The 17,990-nt window shown below is 39.8% G+C and overlaps 1 protein-coding gene across 1 annotated transcript; it reads right to left on the bottom strand.

Moving 5' to 3' along the window:
- Window positions 1-4,076: 4,076 nt before the first annotated feature.
- desi1.L (desumoylating isopeptidase 1 L homeolog) lies at window positions 4,077-17,990 on the bottom strand. The gene is given in 6 exon segments (NM_001092829.1): window positions 4,077-6,757; window positions 8,816-8,938; window positions 9,028-9,137; window positions 13,777-13,846; window positions 13,974-13,995; window positions 17,864-17,990. Coding segments are annotated over 6 exon segments (510 nt in total). The 5' UTR covers window positions 17,955-17,990; the 3' UTR covers window positions 4,077-6,663.

The following is a 17,990-nucleotide window of genomic DNA, read 5'->3' as shown; positions in this document are numbered from 1 at the left end:
TGCAACATAACCCCCACTCTTGTGGTTGTGGCAGAAGCTTGCACCTCGTACAAAGTAATTCAGCATAGTATGTTATATAAACAAATTACTGAAGAATAGGTGTAACAACAATATGACTGCTGACTGTAAATAGTGGAGAAACATACAACTGAGGCTGTCTAGTCACTGCTATCTGTCACTCTGCTTACTTAAATAAACATACCATCGATAGCTTCTCTGTTGTGTTACAAGTGATTTATTTACTATACCATCTGCCTTCACAATAGAGACTGCCTCAATACCCCGAGCATCAAGTGGGCCATGCTGTAATTCTAATTTGAGCAGAGGACGTAAACGATGCAGGTACATCTGTTTGTGCTGGGCTAGGAGGGAGACATGACAGCAGCAAAACAGAGATAAGGTCTGCTGAACTAATGTGAATATTATGGAGCTGGAAAAGGACATTTTGTTCCAAATAGCATGTATCTAGGGCAAAGTACTGTATGTACTGTCTGTATGCTGAACTTTCATTCAGTTGTTTTTAGGCTGAAGAGTGCCAGTGCTTTCAGGCTTTTCATATTCACGTCAGCAAGAGGCAGCAGGGGGCGATTTTGGGCACTGGCTGAAAAATGTTCTATCAGATCACATCAGTCAAGGCAGGCTGTGCCCCCTACACATAGGATTGCCACCTGGCCACTATTTTACCAGCCTGGTCAGTAAAAATGTTGCTTGATGTCAATGTTATTTATAGGTAAAAACCATAAAAATATAGGAAGGCCGTTTTTTTTTCGAGAAAAGGTGGGCCTACCCCATTTTCGGTCCCATCTCTCTTTGACTGGCGACGGTATTTTTTGTGTAACTATACTTTATATTTATGTGTATTGGATTTTTATACTCATTATTGTAATGACCAGTGTCATTGACCAATGTACAGTGTGTTGCCCGCAAGGATACATTTCCAAGAATGTATAAAACAGATATGAGACCATGCATTATGAAGATGTGATTAACCTGATGGTATACTGCTTGTGTATTATAATGGGGATTACATGGCATTAGTTGGACAAACAAAGAGTGAGGGCAGAATGGCTAGGGACAGTTTTGGCACTGTCTGAAAAGTTTTGACACAGCTGAAATATGTTTAATACCTGCAATGGAATCTGTGGCAGGGGTGATATTTCCTGACATTATCACTGAAGGATTTGTAGGCTGTCATACATTTATTATGATTCAAACTCCAAGAAACACAAACAAACTGCCATTTTCTGGCCACAATAGAGCTTGTCCTCTATTGTGCAGCATTTGATGTGCAAATCTTTGTGAAGAAAAACACCTATGGGCATGATGCACCTCAGGAGCTCTGTATCTAGAGGCATATTTATCAAAGGTCAAGTGATAGTTTTTTTTTTACCTCAAATGAATTCGAAAATATCTCATATAAGAATGTCTAAAATTCAAACTCATTTTACTGACCCGAAAACTCGATTTGAATTCGACGTAACTTGAATCGAGTTTTTTATCTGAAAAAAAAACTTGAATGTCAGGAAGGCTATCAACATCTTCAAATGGGTCAGTGGACCTCTGCCGTTGACTTCTACATGAACTCGGCAGGTTTTAGGTGGCGTACTATTGAATCTGAGTTGTTCCCAGGGTCGAGGTATGATAAATCTCGAATTCGAGTTTGGATCATTCCCAACTCAAATTTGTGAGTTTTTACCAAAAATCCAACTTGAAAATTCAAAATAGAATTTACCATTCTAACCTTAAAGGGGATACTGTCATGGGAAAAAAAAATTTTTTCAAAATGAATCAGTTAAAAGTGCTGCTCCAGCAGAATTCTGCACTGAAATCCATTTCTCAAAAGAGCAAACAGATTTTTTATATTCAATTTTGAAATCTGACATGGGGCTAGACATTTTGTCAATTTCCCAGCTTCCCCAAGTCATGTGACTTGTGCTCTGATAAACTTCAATCACTCTTTACTGCTGTACTGCAAGTTGGAGTGATATCACCCCCCTCCCTTTTCCCCCCAGCAGCCAAACAAAAGAACAATGGGAAGGTAACCAGATAACAGCTCCCTAACACAAGATAACAGCTGCCTGGTAGATCTAAGAACAGCACTCAATATTAAAAACCCATGTCTCACTGAGACACATTCAGTTACATTGAGAAGGAAAAACAGCAGCCTGCCAGAAAGCATTTCTCTCCTAAAGTGCAGGCACAAGTCACATGACTGGGGGCAGCTGGGAAATTGACAAAATGTCTAGCCCCATGTCAGATTTCAAAATTGAATATAAAAAAATCTGTTTGCTCTTTGAGAAATGGATTTCAGTGCAGAATTCTGCTGGAGTAGCAATATTAACTGATGCGTTTTGAAAAAAAACATGTTTTCCGATGACAGGATCCCTTTAATATATCTGCCCCTAATGTCTGCTCAAGGCAGGGGTTAAATACAGTACTACCTGACACGGAATTGGTTTTGCCAGCAAAAGTGCAACTGATGGATAATAATGAATGGTACATATTTCATTACCTATGCCCTTCCAAGGCTGCCGACTCCCTACTGTCTCTGGGAGAATCAGCTCTACAGCTTTGAGTTTTGTTACCGCAATGAAGAGCCTCCCACAGAGAAGGGAGTTGGTGAGCAAGGACAGCCATCTTTAACCTGCTTATAACCAACAGCAAAAAGGGTTCCCAGGCTGCATTAAATCAGGAAAGAATCTGGATGGGACAGGGATTGCCAGAGCTACTTACATTGTAGGAGGCAGCTCTCACTACCACAACAAATAGCACTGGGGCAGAAGCAAAGGCCATAAAAATTATGCCAGAGCAGGCACAATGGTTCAAGCAAATCAGTGGAATGCATACAATCCCCATGGTTTCTTCAACAATAGCAATGCCTGTATAAAAATAAATAAATGTTGCCAAAAAAAAGGAGGTATATTTTCCAATGAAGACAGATTTGGGGTACGAAGTGTTGCAACTGGAGGGACACAGGACAGACAAACCAAAGTATATGGAAATAAAAGCTACATCCTATAAGTGCATATGTAATATACATATTCATTCTCCTTGTTTCACTCGTTAAATAAAAAAACAATTCTCATAAACAAATTTTCATTTCATAAAACAATAGGGCAAAAGTTCAACCGAATCCTACAGAGTAAACTTAATAAATGTAAAGGTTGAACAATGAGGGATTAATCAAGGGTCGAAGTTTGAAGTTAAAAAAACTTCGAACTTTCGAATTCAAAAAGACCAACTGAATAGAAGTCGAGAGTCGAAGTGGTCCGTATTCGGGCATACTTCGAATCGTACGATCGAAGGAATAGCGCTTTCGATCTGCTTCGATTCAAAGTTTTTTTTAACTTCGAGCTTCGATCTCCCAAACTCCCCCAATTGCCTCCATACAAGTTCTAGGAGGTCCCCCATAGGCTAAAACAGCACTTCGGCAGGTTTTAGGTGGCGAATGGTCGAAGTTTTAAAGAGACAGTACATGATAAATTTCGATATTCGAATTTCAAAGTTTTTTCAACTTCGAATCAAAGTTGGACTATTTGATGGTTGAAGTACCCAAAAATTACTTGGAAATTCAACGTTTTTAATTTCGAACCTTCACTTGAACCTTTGATAAATCTGCCCCCTAAAGTTGGAACAAATTACATATTTTTGCCCCCTTGGACTTTGCCAATTGCACACTTTTTCAACACTGTGTGGCACATTGTTAATAAAATACAAGCCAGAAGGGTTGGGGGGGGGGGGGCTTAGGTATTTGGAATTCCTGTACATAACAAATGCTTTTGGCAGGCAGTAAATGCAGGGATCTTAGAATCAAACTCTGTTCCTAGCGCTGCATTCTTTTTCCAACACAATATGTAGAGCACAGCTTGTGGCATTAGTAGTACTAAGCACAAGTGATCTATACATACTGCTGTAAGGGTTGCTATTTTGTGGCCCTTATTACTTCTGCATTTGCACCTAGCCCTTTATCAACTACACTGAAAATGTTAGGGGCCTCACGTTAAATAATTCAATGATAAAATAAACTGACACTAACAATTACACACACCGAGGTATCAGGAGTTCATCAGAACTGGTAACTTTTATATAGTGTTTTTATTAAAGATTTTTTTTCAAGTAAAACTGTTAATTTACAAAGTGGTAAGTACTGGCAGTTCAGTCATTTGAGCAAGCGTACTGACCATTGCTCCGTGTAGGAGCCCTTTTGTAAGGCACTGGCTTACAGACAGCCTATTCTGACAAATTTGTGGTCTGCCAATGCTTCCAGTGTTGCTGGGCTCCAGTAAGAGCCATGGGTTGCTCCTCTCTCCTGCTTCCCTTGCAAGTTATGGGTCAGTGCAATTTAAACATACTATGCATGGCCAAAACTCCCATGGTGCACACATTGGTCCACAGGCCAGCTTGCCATGCATTTGTAAAGGCAGTTAAGCAGAAATTTTAGAGAGATAAACAAACACTTACTTTTACATACATATATGTAACTACTTTTTTTTAATGCATTTCATATTGGAGCCAGTGGACTTTAGTTTTAATAGCCCTTTGGCCAAAGAGAGTCAGGCTATACAATTGTTTCTTGCCACAAACACATTAACAAGGTGTCCTTGAAAGACTGATAAAATGGGTAAAACTTTAACCTGCAAAAAAACAGTACCCCCAGGGACCTGTGCTACAACATTCTGAAGAGTTGTTGTTGTCACATATCTTATGTTTTGTCTCTGAAGGGGTAAAGTTCAGACGTTCCCTGTACAAATTAAAGAAGAGATCTGGAGAGTTAAGACACAGCAGGACTTATTTATGAGCTATGTGCTTCATAGTACATTGCTGTCCCACTACCACTGGCTAACAGATGTATTAGGGCAGTGGCCGACAGGGAATCACTGGCGATAAAACCAGCATATGGCAACTTCGGGCGACTTTGCGATATGTTGATTTTACTGCTGGCTATTTTAGTTATTTCCTATGGAGATGCATTTTCGGGAGATTTGTCACTCGCAGTCGTGCATAAATAATTGCAGGCGACATATCTTCCCATCAGCCACTGCCCTTAGAAGCAAATTAAAGGGATTCTGTCATCGGAAAACATGTTTTTTTCAAAACGCACCAGTTAAGTTAAGTGCTACTCCAGCAGACTTCTGCACTGAAATCCATTTCTCAAAACAGCAAACAGATTTTTTTATATTCAGTTTTGAAATCTGACATGGGGCTAGACATTTTGTCAATTTCCCAGCTGCCCCTGGTCATGTGACTTGTGCCTGCACTTTAGGAGAGAAATGCTTTCTGGCAGGCTGCTGTTTTTCCTTCTCAATGTAACTGAAGGAGTCTCAGTGGGACATGGGTTTTTACTTTTTTATTTGTCAGAATAGGCAGTGTTGTTCTTAGATCTACCAGGCAGCTGTTATCTTGTGTTAGGGAGCTGTTATCTGGTTACCTTCCCATTGTTCTTTTGTTTGGCTGCTGGGGGGAAAGGGAGGGGGTGATATCACACCAATTAGCAGTAAAGAGTGACTGAAGTTTATCAGAGCACAAGTCACATGACTCGGGGCAGCTGGAAAATTGACAATATGTATATCCCCATGTCAGATTTCAAAATTCAATATAAAAAAATCTGTTTGCTCTTTTGAGAAATGGATTTCAGTGCAGAATTCTACTGGAGCAGCACTATTAACTGATTCATTTCCCCATGACAGTATCCCTTTAAGAATCCAGTAACCCTCCAGCTATCACTTGTCTTAAAGAAACAGTTCAGTGTAGAAATAAAAACTGGGTAATTGTATGTGCAAAATAAAAAATGTTTTTAAATGTAGTTAGTTAGCCAAAAATGTAATCTATAAAGTCTGGAGTGAGCGGATGTCTAGCCTAATAACAGTTATAACCCATGGGCCCCCCTCAAGTCACTGATTGGTTACTGTCTGGTAACCAATCAGTGGAAAGCAAGTGAGTTTCAAAGCAGGAAGTAGTGTTTTGTTCTGTTAGACATCTGCTTACTCCAGCCTTTATACGTTTTTGGCTAACTAACTATATTAGAAACATTTTTTATTATGCACATACAATCTATTTACCCAGTTTTTATTTTTACCTTGAACAATTTCTTTAAAGCAGGCACTAATGCATAGGCATCCTGGGGGTACAGTAGTCAGGGACCCAGTGGCAGATGGTGCCCTAACAATACATAGGGTTAGACCACCCCATAACCTTGTGCTGTATCCACAAAGCATGCAAGCTGAAATGTATGCAGGAGAAGGGTATGCCCTACTAAAAAAAATAAAAACACTCCCTGCAGCCACCAATTGGACAACTGTCTTAATTTCAACAATAGCTGGGCCTTCTCTGTTTTTGATATAATGGACAGAATGCAATGCTGTGTATAATTACAAGTAAACTGTATTTAACCAATGTTTATTCAAATAATACCCTCGTAAGATGGGTTATCATTTTTAAATAATTTGGATTTCTATATATTAATTAGAATGTTACATTACACCATCAAACTGGTGATTTAAATTGATGGGATATAAGTAATATAAAGAGTTGCCTATATGGCTCTATGTCCTGATTTCTAGGAAATGGAACAAAAGAAACACTTGTGGTCAAACAAATGCTAGAAAATGCTGTTAAGTTAAAAAGCGAGGGCACTGCCCCCACTGGAACATGGCGCTGCAGTTATTAACTTGGTCCACTCTGCCTGTTAAAGATGTTTCCACCAGAAGGCTGGATTTGAACAGAATCCAGTAAAGGCCGAAGAGCTTGCCCCAAGGGTCTGGAAGGAAAGAAGATATTAGCATTAAAAAAAAGAGAATAAAATCAGCATTTATATATTGTTGTACGGGGAAAGTAAAAGTCACACTCCACACCTCACATAACTATTATTAGCAGCCCTGCACAAGTTTTAGAACGAAACTTTCCTGCATGCCCTGATTTAATGATCTATTTATAAAATTTAAATATGAAGGAAAGGTAAAAATCACTGGGCAGTGACGAGTTGTTAGACACCAACCCCACAATTCCAGCTGCTTACAAACTCTACTTCTTCAAATAAAGCACTCGCCTGGGGTATTGCTTGCTGAATGCAAAGCTATCATCTTTTCCTGGTCTTTCAGAGATCCATTGTCAGGGATAAACAGAACTATTTCCAAGTTTCTATACTGCGCATGTGCCTTCCAAAAAGTGGTGCATGCAGGGGACAACTTTGAGAATGATAGTATAGGAACCCGAATTGTTGTATTTCTGAAGAAGAGTGCCAGCCATGGGAAGAAGGAAAGTGACTAGGCTAACAACTTGCCAACCCCAGTGTTTTAGGTTTACTTTAAAATGATTCAAGCAACTCATACATAGACGAATGGGTGGTAAGGAAAAGCAGTGTACTGTGAATAAAGGTATCTTATTAACTGTAGGAAGGCTTATTCAAAAGACACAAATTGCATACATACAGTATGTTAGTGTACTGTACTCCTTTTTAACAAACAATTATTTAGGGGTGCTCACATGGAAATAATTGTCATCAGCTCTGGACAGGCAATCTGTAGCTTCTGATAGAGAGACCAGAGAGACTGCTGTAACTTACCATCACTCTTTAATAGGGATTCACCGAATCCACTATTTGGAATTCGGCCGAATCCCTGAATCCTTGGTAAGCACAAAACAAAAACTGTGGTACCGTGTTAGCCAGTAGCAAAAAAAACAAATATAAAAACAAACATACAAAAGGTATTGTAGAAGTTACATGTACTAGGTGCTCTACAGGAGGCATACACATACCAAATTGCGCACAAGGATGAACCATCACAGACATAAAATCAACACCAAATCATGTGATACACCAGTGGGGCAACATTTCTGCAGTCAAAATCACAGTCTTTAAGACATGCAGGTCTTAATTCTAAAAGGGATCTGATTGGGAAAGGAAGATTTATCAATTCAAATGTATGAAGATATTTAACACATTAAGACAGGGCCTTAATTTAGGGTCAGGTTTCATGTCACACTATGTGACCTGACTGAATCCAGACTCCTGGAATATTTACAACCCACCCTTTTTCATTGTATTATCTCTACATTTGATCTCCATCTATCTGTAACTTCCTAATTTATTGCCCATGAATACCTTTCACTGATCTAACAGAATATATGCTGTGCCTTTCTATCTTTCATTTTTATTTTGCCTGACGAAGGGGCCTTGGTGCTCCGAAAGCTTGCAATGTATTTTTTTTATTGTTAGCCAATATAGGTATCACTCTACAATACTTTTTGTATTTGTTTTTTTTTTTTTATTTGTTATGAATCCTTGGTGAAAGATTCGGCCGCATAGGCAAATTAGGGGCAGGAAAGGAAAAAGTGGAAAAAATTCTTCTTTTGTGACGTGATTTCCCTACCTGACCCTAATTTACATATGCAAATTAGGATTCGGATTGGCGAGGCACGAGTATTCGGCCGAATCTGAATCCGGCTGAAAAAGGCCGAATCCTGGATTCGGTGCATCCCTACTCTATATTGGGGCTGTTTGGGCCTCTATGTATTTAAAATACCAGGGCTTATTTTTAATCTCAGTTTGAACCTGATTGCCATCTATGCTATTTAGAAGAGAATTCAATTCTAAAGAAAAACACTTGTGCTGAGTTGGCATAAAAACAACAAACTGTGTTATTCAGTGGCAGTGCTGCTGTTGCATCAATAACCAGAACCATGAATAAGTTTCACTGTATCAAGGATTCTATGGGTGAACAGATGCAGAATGAAATAGGTAAGATAATATCCTGCATTTTTCCTTTGTTGTTTCCAATTTTCCTTTGTTGTTCTACAAAAAAGAGAATACACTTACGTGGACAAAACCTCAGATGGCAGCTCTGTTATATATGAAGGAATTTTTTTTCCAGTCAAGAACTGAGCCACTTCATTGCTGAAAGTATTGCAGTTGTGATCAAACAGGTGGTATGACTCCCCACTGTGGAAAGAAAGAGCATAACAGGTAATGAACAGAAATAGGCGAATAAGTAAACTTAACCCCTAAATATTCTGCCAGTTGATGCTCACCTGAACCCAGACTCCCTCAGGGAGGATAGATATTCCAGGAAAATCTCTTCTGTTACTTCAGTAATGCCAAGCTCCATCACAGAGTCGGGTTCACCTAACATTGTTCGTCCCTGAAAGTAAATAGAATTATCATAAGCAGTGAAAACTGCATGCATTGCCACCTATGTAATCAAAATACGGTTTCTACTTTTATATAAGTTTTACTGAAGTAAAGTATATAGTGTTCAGAAACATGCTGTTAAACTCAGTATAAATCCAGATTTTTCTTCACGAATATTACAAGTAATATAAGTGTTCATCGAGAGCAGTGATGTCCAACTGGTGACACACACCACATCCGGCCTGCTACTACCCCCTTGTGTGGCCCCCACATGAAAGTATGCTTTCAGGTTTGTTCTGGGGGTTTGTCAGCATTTGGAAATTGTCCCCTAAGGTGTTTAATCGTGCGATGGGGGGGCACTATGTTATCCACAGGGGAGGAGGAGGCATTTGGATTCAAGGGAATGTTTTAATATGACTTGCATTTTCACATATGAAATGGTCTTAAAATTTCTTATGGAAACGTGGGTGTGGTTTAAAACGGGTGTGGTTAAAAAAGGGAACACTGGCTTCCATTATCAGCCCTCCACCACATGGGCCAGAAAAATTCCCGCCCTTGGTAACACAGAAGTTGGACAGCACTGCTCTAGAGAACTGTGGGTAAGTATGCTATGACTTTGTACCATGTATTTGCCTTGCAGGAGCAGATTGGCTAAAATGTTTAAATTCTGGCACATCACTGGCTAATGGCACAGTGCTTGATAATGTCATGCAGATGAAACAGGATGTAACCCTCAGGGACTGATGGATAATGAGCCAAAAAAGTAAGGGGTCTAATAAAAAAAGACAAAAGTCTGGACAGCGGGGCAGGTAGCTGTATAACAGGGTCTGTCTCAGCATGCATGTATAAAACAGATTTCAATGATTTTGCTGTGAGCCAGATTAACATCTAATTAGACCACTGCATGAAGGAGTGAAGCAAGAGAGGTCAATGGGATCATAATTAAATTACTATACAGGTCTGGACTGGGATTCAAAATAGGCCCAATCAGCTCCCCACCAACCCACTAAATAGTGACTTTCTATGGCATCTTATGTCATTTGCCAGAACCCACAGTCCGGGCTTGTTACTATATATCAGAAAATTAAGAGTGAAAAGTGAAGGCACTATAGTCAATAGACAAAAAAAGATATCACGCTGCCATCTTTATCAGGGGCATCCTTATCACTGCTCAAGAGCTAAAACTGACAATAACTCTTCAATAGGCTCAGGATACTGGAGATATCAACTTTTAATGGTGTGGTGTAGTCTGTTTTCTGACATTGGCTTCAAAGGAGTGCGGATTCCTGCCACATGAGTGTCAACTGATGTACTTATAAGAAAACGTTTCAAACTGGATTATCAGGCCCAGGCATACCAGATAAAACAACATGACACTCAAAACTGCCACATACAAAAACCGCTATATTGCATTACCTAGTATAGGTAAATCTAAAAACAACTTGACTTGCTGAGTAATCAATGAAGACGTTTCACTACTCATCTGAGCAGCTTCTTCAGTTAAACTAAAATCGGTCGTTCGGCAAGAAGAATCGTTGCGTCTATGGGGAGTTTAACTCTTCAAAGAGGTGACATCTGAAGAAATTCACAGAGGTGTTGATTCTGTGTAGTTACTGTGATAGGATTATCCAATGTGTCATGCAACTCCTAGAAACAGGTGTTACTTGTGAGCAATGTGCCATTGTGATTGGATTAGTGGAAGAGTTTGTATGATGAGAACTTCCCACACCACTCAGTTGAACTGAAGAAGCTGCTCGGATGAGTAGTGAAACGTCTTCATTGATTACTCACCAAGTCCAGTTGTTTTTAGATTTACCTATACTAGATATATCATGACCTGGATGAATGAAAATCTTCATAGTCACATATTGCCTTACCAAATCTTGTGAGGTACTGCCGGCTTTGGGGAACCATGATGAACCAGCTGATGGGAACAACCGGGCAGTACTGTGCACCTTTTCTACTCAGCTTTAAGGGAATTTTCATTACCCAATTTATTGAGCCAGTAATGATTATGATACTTAAGATTTATGTATGTTTGTACATGTACAGCATTTGATATACAGTGGTGTGAAAAACTTTTTGCCCCCTTCCTGATTTCTTATTCTTTTGCATGTTTGTCACACTTAAATGTTTCTGCTCATCAAAAACCGTTAACTATTAGTCAAAGATAACATAATTGAACACAAAATGCAGTTTTTAAATGAAGGTTTACGTTATTAAGGGAGAAAAAAAAACTCCAAATCTACATGGGCCTGTGTGAAAAAGTGATTGCCCCCCTTGTTAAAAATTAACTTAACTGTGGTTTATCACACCTGAGTTCAATTTCAAAGGTTATAAAGCCATTTCTAAAGCTTTGGGACTCCAGCGAACCACAGTGAGAGCCATTATCCACAAATGGCAAAAACATGGAACAGTGGTGAACCGTCCCAGGAGTGGCCGGCCGACCAAAATTACCCCAAGAGCGCAGAGACAACTCATCCGAGAGGCCACAAAAGACCCCAGGACAACATCTAAAGAACTGCAGGCCTCACTTGCCTCAATTAAGGTCAGTGTTCACGACTCCACCATAAGAAAGAGACTGGGCAAAAACGGCCTGCATGGCAGATTTCCAAGGCGCAAACCACTTTTAAGCAAAAAGAACATTAAGGCTCGTCTCAATTTTGCTAAAAACATCTCAATGATTGCCAAGACTTTTGGGAAAATACCTTGTGGACCGACGAGACAAAAGTTGAACTTTTTGGAAGGTGCGCGTCCCGTTACATCTGGCGTAAAAGTAACACAGCATTTCAGAAAAAGAACATCATACCAACAGTAAAATATGGTGGTGGTGGTGTGATGGTCTGGGGTTGTTTTGCTGCTTCAGGACCTGGAAGACTTGCTGTGATAGATGGAACCATGAATTCTACTGTCTACCAAAAAATCCTGAAGGAGAATGTCCGGCCATCTGTTCGTCAACTCAAGCTGAAGCGATCTTGGGTGTTGCAGCAGGACAATGACCCAAAACACACCAGCAAATCCACCTCTGAATGGCTGAAGAAAAACAAAATGAAGACTTTGGAGTGGCCTAGTCAAAGTCCTGACCTAAATCCTATTGAGATGTTGTGGCATGACCTTAAAAAGGCGGTTCATGCTAGAAACCCCTCAAATAAAGCTGAATTACAACAATTCTGCAAAGATGAGTGGGCCAAAATTCCTCCAGAGCGCTGTAAAAGACTCGTTGCAAGTTATCGCAAACGCTTGATTGCAGTTATTGCTGCTAAGGGTGGCCCAACCAGTTATTAGGTTCAGGGGGCAATTACTTTTTCACACAGGTTTGGATTTCTTTTCTCCCTAAATAATAAAAACCCTCATTTAAAAACTGCATTTTGTGTTTACTTGTGTTATCTTTGACTAATAGTTAAATGTGTTTGATGATCAGAAACATTTTGTGTGACAAACATGCAAAAGAATAAGAAATCAGGAAGGGGGCAAATAGTTTTTCACACCACTGTATCACATGTAGTGTTTTGTTTCCACAGCCATTCTGGGGAGTCTATATTCTTAATGGAAATTGCTCAAAGTAGGACATCTGAAAATGGAGTTTTCTGACAATATTTTGGGATTAACTGACAACTAGAGAAGGGTGTTTAGTAACAGTGTGTAATAGGCTGAAGCCAAAGTAATTAGGCTAAGTGTGTGCTCTTCAGGCAAATAACTAAAGCAGTGAGGGAAAAATGTAGCATGCTCTTCAACATGCACATGGTGACATCTTACAGGAGACAGGGACGCAATGCACATGACTAGGGGTAGTACATAAAAGTTATAGATATTGCAATGTCAAGGGGAAAATAAATACTGAAAGAGTGAAGGTAAATCAATGGCAAAAAACTGGCATGATAAGTATGAATAATTATTAATGAGATCAGAGTGAAATATGCAGGAGCTGGAAGCAGGGATGCCACAGCAAAAACTGAATAAGACGGATGAGGAAATAGAAGGAATAAGGGGCATGAAGGAATGAAGGAGATGGTGTATGGCAGGGGTGCCCAAAAGGTAGATCAGGATCTACCAGTAGACCTTTAGCTGGTGATCAGTAGATTACATAAGAAATAGTTACATAAGAAATAGTTTTTTGTTAAATATAGCAATAAACATTTTCCCATGAATCAGTATTTAAGTAATATTTTCCATGAAGCAGAATGCTAACAATGCTTTTATTAATGTAGATCATAATGGGACAACCTCACTAAAAGTAGACCTCACATTAGTACAGTATGGGCACTCCAGGTGTATGGGGTAAAATCACAGAATAAGGGAAAGACCTATGGATTGGTGGAAAACTGTGATAAGGTATAGCTAAGAAGCAGTAACAAACAAAGAAAGCAGTGTAGGGTGAATGAGGAAGCAGTGGGACGCAGTGTTTTGTAATTTAAGATTTTCAGACAAGTACATTGACAGAACATGATGGGTGACAAGCAAACACACTCATGGAGCCAGCTGATACTGTGTACTGGCTGTGCTATAGTGCAATAGATACTGCATATTCATTGCAGGAACGATACCTTGGCAGAGGGCACCCCCCTTGATACAAATTTCTGTATGCTTAAAGGTAAAACATATGCTGCTCAGCACATTAACAGATATAACGTTATGTTGCAAACTCTTACTGGCAAACAGCTGGTGATACCTTCACGGCCATAAAAGAATTCTTCATCGAATACAATGATGGAAGTGTGCCTGTGTGGGAGAATGAACAAAATCTTATGAGCAGTTGCAAATCATAGGTAAACGCTCCTCCCCCATCCCCATCAAAACTCAGCATAACAAAATGAGAAATCAATATTTAAATGTTGTATCTGCTTACCAGATTCCTTCCAACTGTTTTCCTGTGTAGAGAAACAAATGAATGTTTACTTTATTAGTAAATAAGCAGAGACAGCAGATATGTAGGGATGTAGCGAACGTCGGAAAAAATGTTCGCGAACGTCCGGACAAAAATGCGAACGGTTCGCGAACGTTGCGAACCCCATAGACTTCAATGGGAAGGCGAATTTTAAAAGCTAGAAAAGACATTTCTGGCCAGAAAAATGATTTTAAAGTTGTTTAAAGGGTGCAACGACCTGGACAGTGGCATGCCAGAGGGGGATCAAGGGCAAATATGTTTCTAAAAAATCCATTGTTGACACAGCGCTGCGTTTTGTGCTGTAAAGGGCAGAAATCACACTACGTCACTCAGGTGGTGTTTCTGGAGACGGTATTATTATTGATATTTAGACAGAATGTGAAAAAGCTCACACAGCTAAGTGGCAGTGGTTTGAAGAACAGATGCAGATGAGAGATCAGCAGCAGGACAGACAGCTGCCCACAGCAGTTACATACAGAGCACTGCAGTAGAAGGTAGATTACTAGCCAGCAGCAAAGCTACCTAACCTAAAATGTCCCTCAAATCCCTGCAGAGTTCTGTCCCTACAATACAGAGCAGTATCAAGTAGATTACTAGCCAGCAAAGTTACTATCAACTGTCCCTCAAATCAGTGAAATCACTAACAGCTCTCTCCCTACACTAGCTCTTCCAAGCACACACAGGCAGAATGAAAAAACGCTGCAGGGCTTCAGTTTATATATGGAAGGGGAGTGGTCCAGGGGGTGTGGGGGTGGTCCAGGAGGGAGAGCTTCCTGATTGGCTGCCATGTATCTGCTGGTCTGGGGGAGAAATGGCAAAAAAAAGCGCCAGCTAAGGCGAACCCAAATTGGCGAACGTTGCGTTACGTTCGCGAACATTCGGCGGACGCGAACGGTCGATGTTCGCGCGAACAAGTTCGCCGGCGAACAGTCCGCGACATCCCTACAGATATGTAGCAATCCCCTCACTAAAGGTTGAATAATGATGCACGGCTTTCTTAGACCAAGTTGCAAGTAATTAGAACAACATATTTGGCCTCTATGAAACTGATATACTTTCTAACATATCTTGCCAAAAGTAGGAGGAGGAAATCCAGGCAAGAGCGGGAAGAACACACACATTTATGATAGGATCCTGGTGGTGTAAGGCAGCAATGCTAACCACTGTGCTATCATTCTGCCCAAACCTACATAATTAAACAGTACAAATAGCCCAAGCAGTCACATCACATATTTATACAGAACTCATATAGATGATAGTGCCCTGTAGTGTCTGTAATCTAAATATTGCTTTTTCATTAACCACCTATTCTTTCCCGGCCTTACACTAAAAGAATCTCTCCCATTGGAATTGGTGGGTATCTCAATATATTTTGTTGGTTGAATCAAGTAAAGTGAAAGTAATGATTCAGACATGTTTGTGTCTCTCAGTTTACAATAGAAAAGCCTAACAATACTTACTTGCCTTTTCCATTGTTAAAAAAACTGCTGAGCCATGCTCCCTCAACTACATTGTGCAGTTTGTTCTGGATTGTTTGCTTAAATAGAACTCTGTGGAAAATGACATACCTGTATTTTGGAGCTTTCTGGATAATAGATTCCCATACCTGTATATTTACAATGGTGCAACCCATTAGTAGTGATGCCCACAGATGAGATCAATCTCTACTGATTTTCCCTGTGATCATTTACAGATATTGCTTGCAATTAACCAGAGCATTACTTGTGATTAGCATCTGTCATAGTGTTCTCCATTTTCACATGTTCTGTGTCCAAATGTGTTTAAACCCACAACTGAACATGGAGGGGGGCAAATAGCTGAATAACCAATTGTAGTTCTTAATAAGTCATTATTCTGTACCCTTGTGGATGATAAAATTGCTAAACCACCTTTTACCTTTCAAGGTAAAAAACATTTTTGGTCCTTATTTATCTAAAGTTATATTTTTCAAAGTCCTAGTGCTCTTCAGTAAATAAATACTTTTTTAATTGAAAAGTCTGCCTGGAAGATTGGTTCCTAGAAGTCAGAATGTATTTGAGAAGCGTTGATGGCGGAGCTCACCCGCACACAGTGCCTTACCTTGTCCATAATCATACAAAATCCTGAAGTGTTTCGTACCCACCATACGAATCGTGGATACGAAACATGTCAGGATTTTGTATGTTTTTAACCTGCTGAAATAAAACCTTTGATTTTATACGAGTGGACTTCGGAGAGCTTACCAATTTCTTATCTTCAAGTACAGCTCACCTTAGCTACTGGTATGGGGTGACACACCCGGGCCGCTTGTCTGATTTGGTGAGTGCTTTTGCCTTTGAATTACAACCTGTTTAAAGCGTTGCGAACCCAGAAGCATGGGACCTAGGGTCTGTGGACACCCAGGTCATCGGAGAAAAAGGGAGAGCATATACGCTACTTTCATTGAGCATTTATCGCTAAATTACAATTGTAATAAGACATGAGAGTTTATGCAAATCCAAATACAGGAGCATACTACCTCTCCAAACACTGCTTCTCCGTGCTGCATGTCCCTTCGTCCCCCTTCGGTGAATATCCAGACAGTAGTGAACAATTCACGGAGAATCAGGAGAAGGGTTTTTTAAAAACGTATAAACTTTAATGGTCCATATTAAAAGGTTTTTTCAGCATACAGATCATACGCTTTACGCGTTTCGCAAAGTCTCGTCACTTTTTCAGAAGTAATCACATGATCCCACTACACACCTTAAGTTTAAATACCTATCTGTCCCACCCAGAAAAATATTAACCATTACACAACACCACTGGTTTGATCCTTTGTTACATTCTGAAAGGCATGCATTCAAGCAATTTATCCTAGTAACAAAATCACAAAATAATTCAGAAAATACATAGTTCCAAAACATTAACATCATACACAGTAAATCCTCCAAGTAATCATAATAAATGTACAAATTCACAAGTTAGCACAGTACTTAATTAATCACTTAGCCCTCATCAATCCATAGATGTATCGATTAAAAACTTTGGAGTCTGAAGGAGGAATGAATAGAGAATGGGAACTATCATGTTCCCATTCGAATCTATGGATTGATGAGGGCTAAGTGATTAATTAAGTATTGTGCTAACTTATGAATTTGTACATTTAATATGATTACTTCGAGGATTTACTGTTTATGATGTTATAATGTTTTGGAACTATGTATCTTCTGAATTATTTTGTGATTATGTTACTAGGATAAATTGCTTGAGTGAATGCCTTTCAGAATGTAACAAAGGATGGAACCAGTGGTGTTGTGTAATGGTTCATATGTTTCTGGGTGGGACAGATAGGTATTTAAATTAAGGTGTGTAGTGGGATCATGTGATCACTTCTGAAGCAGTGGCGAGACGCCACGAAACGCGTTAAGCGTATTATCCACTGTTCTGTATGCTGAAAAAACCTTTTAATATAGAGTATAGACCATTAAAGTTTATACGTTTTAAAAAAAACCCTTCTCCTGATTCTCTGTGAATTGTTCACTACTAATAAGGCATGAGAATATTACATTTATAGTGACTGTTGCCTTGTCTGTTAATATATAAGAAATGGAGCTGAGCCATATTGCATTAGCTTTATCAATCGCACACCCTCTCCATATTCCAGCACACAATATTACCATTTCCAAGCTATTGCCTGCTAGTCATGTGTTATCCCTACGCCTACCCATAAGCCCACACCACTCACAGCTCATTATCATACACTAGAACTATGCACTCAACTGAAACTCAATGGCAGAACTACACATGCCACGGTCATGAGGACATGCTACTAGAGAGAGCCGCAGGATGAGGAGCTCGCCCCATACATAACGCAGCTATGTGATTCTTACCGAGCATGACAGGACTAAGACGGCGAGCCAGGCCGCGGGACATGTCATACACATACAGCCGCACCAGATGTGGACCCTCGGCAGTTTCCATTGCTGCAGTCACCGAAATCCACTGAATCACTGTCTG

Source organism: Xenopus laevis, chromosome 4L (genome assembly GCF_017654675.1).
Source record: "Xenopus laevis strain J_2021 chromosome 4L, Xenopus_laevis_v10.1, whole genome shotgun sequence".
Taxonomy (NCBI): domain Eukaryota; kingdom Metazoa; phylum Chordata; class Amphibia; order Anura; family Pipidae; genus Xenopus; species Xenopus laevis.
The sequence above is the reverse complement of the archived record's forward strand: the minus strand, read 5'-3'. Positions and strand labels throughout refer to the sequence as shown.